At 56.8% G+C, this 2,173-nt stretch overlaps 1 protein-coding gene across 1 annotated transcript in view; it reads left to right on the top strand.

Moving 5' to 3' along the window:
• Nucleotides 1-1,846, top strand: part of NXPH3 (neurexophilin 3) — a 1,947-nt gene extending 101 nt beyond the window's left edge. Inside the window, exon 2 of the mRNA XM_010585475.1 lies at nt 1,115-1,846. Coding sequence (XP_010583777.1) covers nt 1,115-1,846 — 732 coding nt within the window. The remainder of the gene's footprint in view (nt 1-1,114) is intronic.
• Nucleotides 1,847-2,173: the final 327 nt, after the last annotated feature.

Here is a 2,173-nt window from a genome sequence, read left to right as displayed (position 1 = left end):
CCCATCCCCTGAAAAAACAAGCGTCCCAAAACTTCTGTTATTTTGCAGCAGGTAGCGGGGTGGGCTCGCACGCAGGGATGGTGTTAATGGTACCCCCCTGATCACCCTAAAAATCTGCAGCCCCCCCCTCCCCAAGCACAGCAGTCCTGGTAGAGCTGCCAGGGACCAGCTCACCCGCACCCCCGGCCCCCCCAGGCTGGGGCAAAGCTCCGGCACAGCCTGGCAGGCCGACCTCGACCTTGGCTTCTCCGTTGCCTTTTCTGCCAGGTGAACCCTTCACACCCCAGGGATCACGGTGGGCATTTGCTCAGCACCCCAACACTGAAAGCGATGGGGTTACAGCATCTGCCTCCTGCCCGGGCACCCTCCCAGCTCGCTGGGTACCCGCTGGGTGCCCACAGCCTGGCAGCAAGGGAGCCCCCCCACCCTGGCAGCTCCCCAGCCCCTGTCTGTCCTTATTTTGGGGTCCACAGCTGGCGGCAGGCAGACCCCCCCATGCTAGCAGGAGGAGAGTTTGCAGAGGAGCCCGTGCGTGGCCGTTAGAGGCAAAGGGCATCTCCCCCGGGTGAGAACTCACCCCTGCGGTTTGCTGTTCCGCGTCCTGCCCCACTGCTCCCAGCTCTGTGTCTCCCCAGAGCATGGTACAGTTTGGAGGTCAGAAGAGGGGTCCGTGGGACGTGCTGTCAGCGGCGAGATCGGTGCGAAGGCCACGAGGTGAGCACCCTTGTCGCAGGTGTGCGGCTTTCCCCTATAGCACCCTTCTCCCCAACATCTGCAGAGATCCCCCGGGTGCAGATGCTCTGCCCTGAGTGAGGTGCCACTGCCAGGCTGCACCATCAATGAGCAAAAGCACCCATCCCAGCTCCCTTCACCCATTCCCTGAGCAACCACAAGAGAATGAGAGACGGGAGAAATTGCTACCAGAAGGGAAATATGGACCACAAGAGAGAAAAGGCAAGAGAAAAGGGAAATAAGGAAAGCCAGGATGGGAAAGAGGATGGCTGAGTCATGTCTGGAGTGACCCTGGAGTGGGGTGACCCTGGAGAACAAGACTGGGCAAGGGGGGGCAGGCACCCATCACCCATCTCTCACTCTCCACCATTGCTACGTTCAGGTGATTTGTGGCCAAGAAGAACCAGGGAAAGGTGCAGAGCAACATGAACCCAAGACCCAGGAGAGAGCTCAAGTGCAGAAGACGAGAGGGCTGCTCTCTCCAAAGTCCCTGTTAACTCCAACCTTACTGCAGAATATGACCCTCCTGGAGCTGGTGAGCAGTTCACGGGAGTTATGGGATATCCTGGACAACCTGTCTGAGCGAAACCGTGCTCCACACCCCAGAGGACAGAGGGACTTGGGGCCAGCCTCAGGCAAGCTTAAAAAAATTTTTGGCTGGGGAGATTTCTATTCCAATATCAAGACGGTGAAGTTGAACCTCTTGATCACTGGAAAGGTGGTTGATCACGGCAACGGCACAGTCAACGTCTTCTTCCGACACAACTCTACCGGGCAAGGGAACATCTCCGTCAGCCTCGTCCCCCCTACCAAGGCAGTAGAGTTTGACCTGGAGCAACAGATCTTCATCGAGGCCAAAGAATCCAAAATCTTCAACTGCCGCGTGGAGTACGAGAAAGTGGATCGCGCCAAGAAGACCACGCTCTGCACTTACGACCCATCTAAGACCTGCTACCACGAGCACACCCAAAGTCACGTCTCCTGGGTCTGCTCGAAGCCTTTCAAAGTCATCTGCATCTATATCACCTTCTACAGCATAGACTACAGGCTCGTGCAGAAAGTGTGTCCCGATTACAACTATCACAGCGACGTACCCTACTACCCCTCGGGATGATGCGCTCTGCCCATCGCAGGATGCCCCGGTGACAGGCGGGTGCTGGGGGGGTGGGGGGGGACGGGGACGGTTTTGTAAGTGGGGGCGGGAGCGCGGCGGTCCCTAGAAACCAGAAGCAAGGAAGGAAGAGGAGGATTTTCCATTTTCCCCAAAAGCTCCAATGTCAAGAGGAGGAATTTTAGGCTGGGGTACCGGCATCGCTAAACCTGGCCTGGATCCGTGGTCTTTAGAGACTGGTACGTGAAGGCAGGGTCTGAATTTAGGTTACAGAAAATAGGACATAAAGCTACAATCAGGACTTGTGTTTCTCAGTGCAATAATGGATTT

Source organism: Haliaeetus leucocephalus, unplaced genomic scaffold (assembly GCF_000737465.1).
Source record: "Haliaeetus leucocephalus isolate CR32 unplaced genomic scaffold, Haliaeetus_leucocephalus-4.0 Scaffold110, whole genome shotgun sequence".
NCBI lineage: Eukaryota > Metazoa > Chordata > Aves > Accipitriformes > Accipitridae > Haliaeetus > Haliaeetus leucocephalus.
This window is presented reverse-complemented; position numbering and strand designations above follow the sequence as displayed.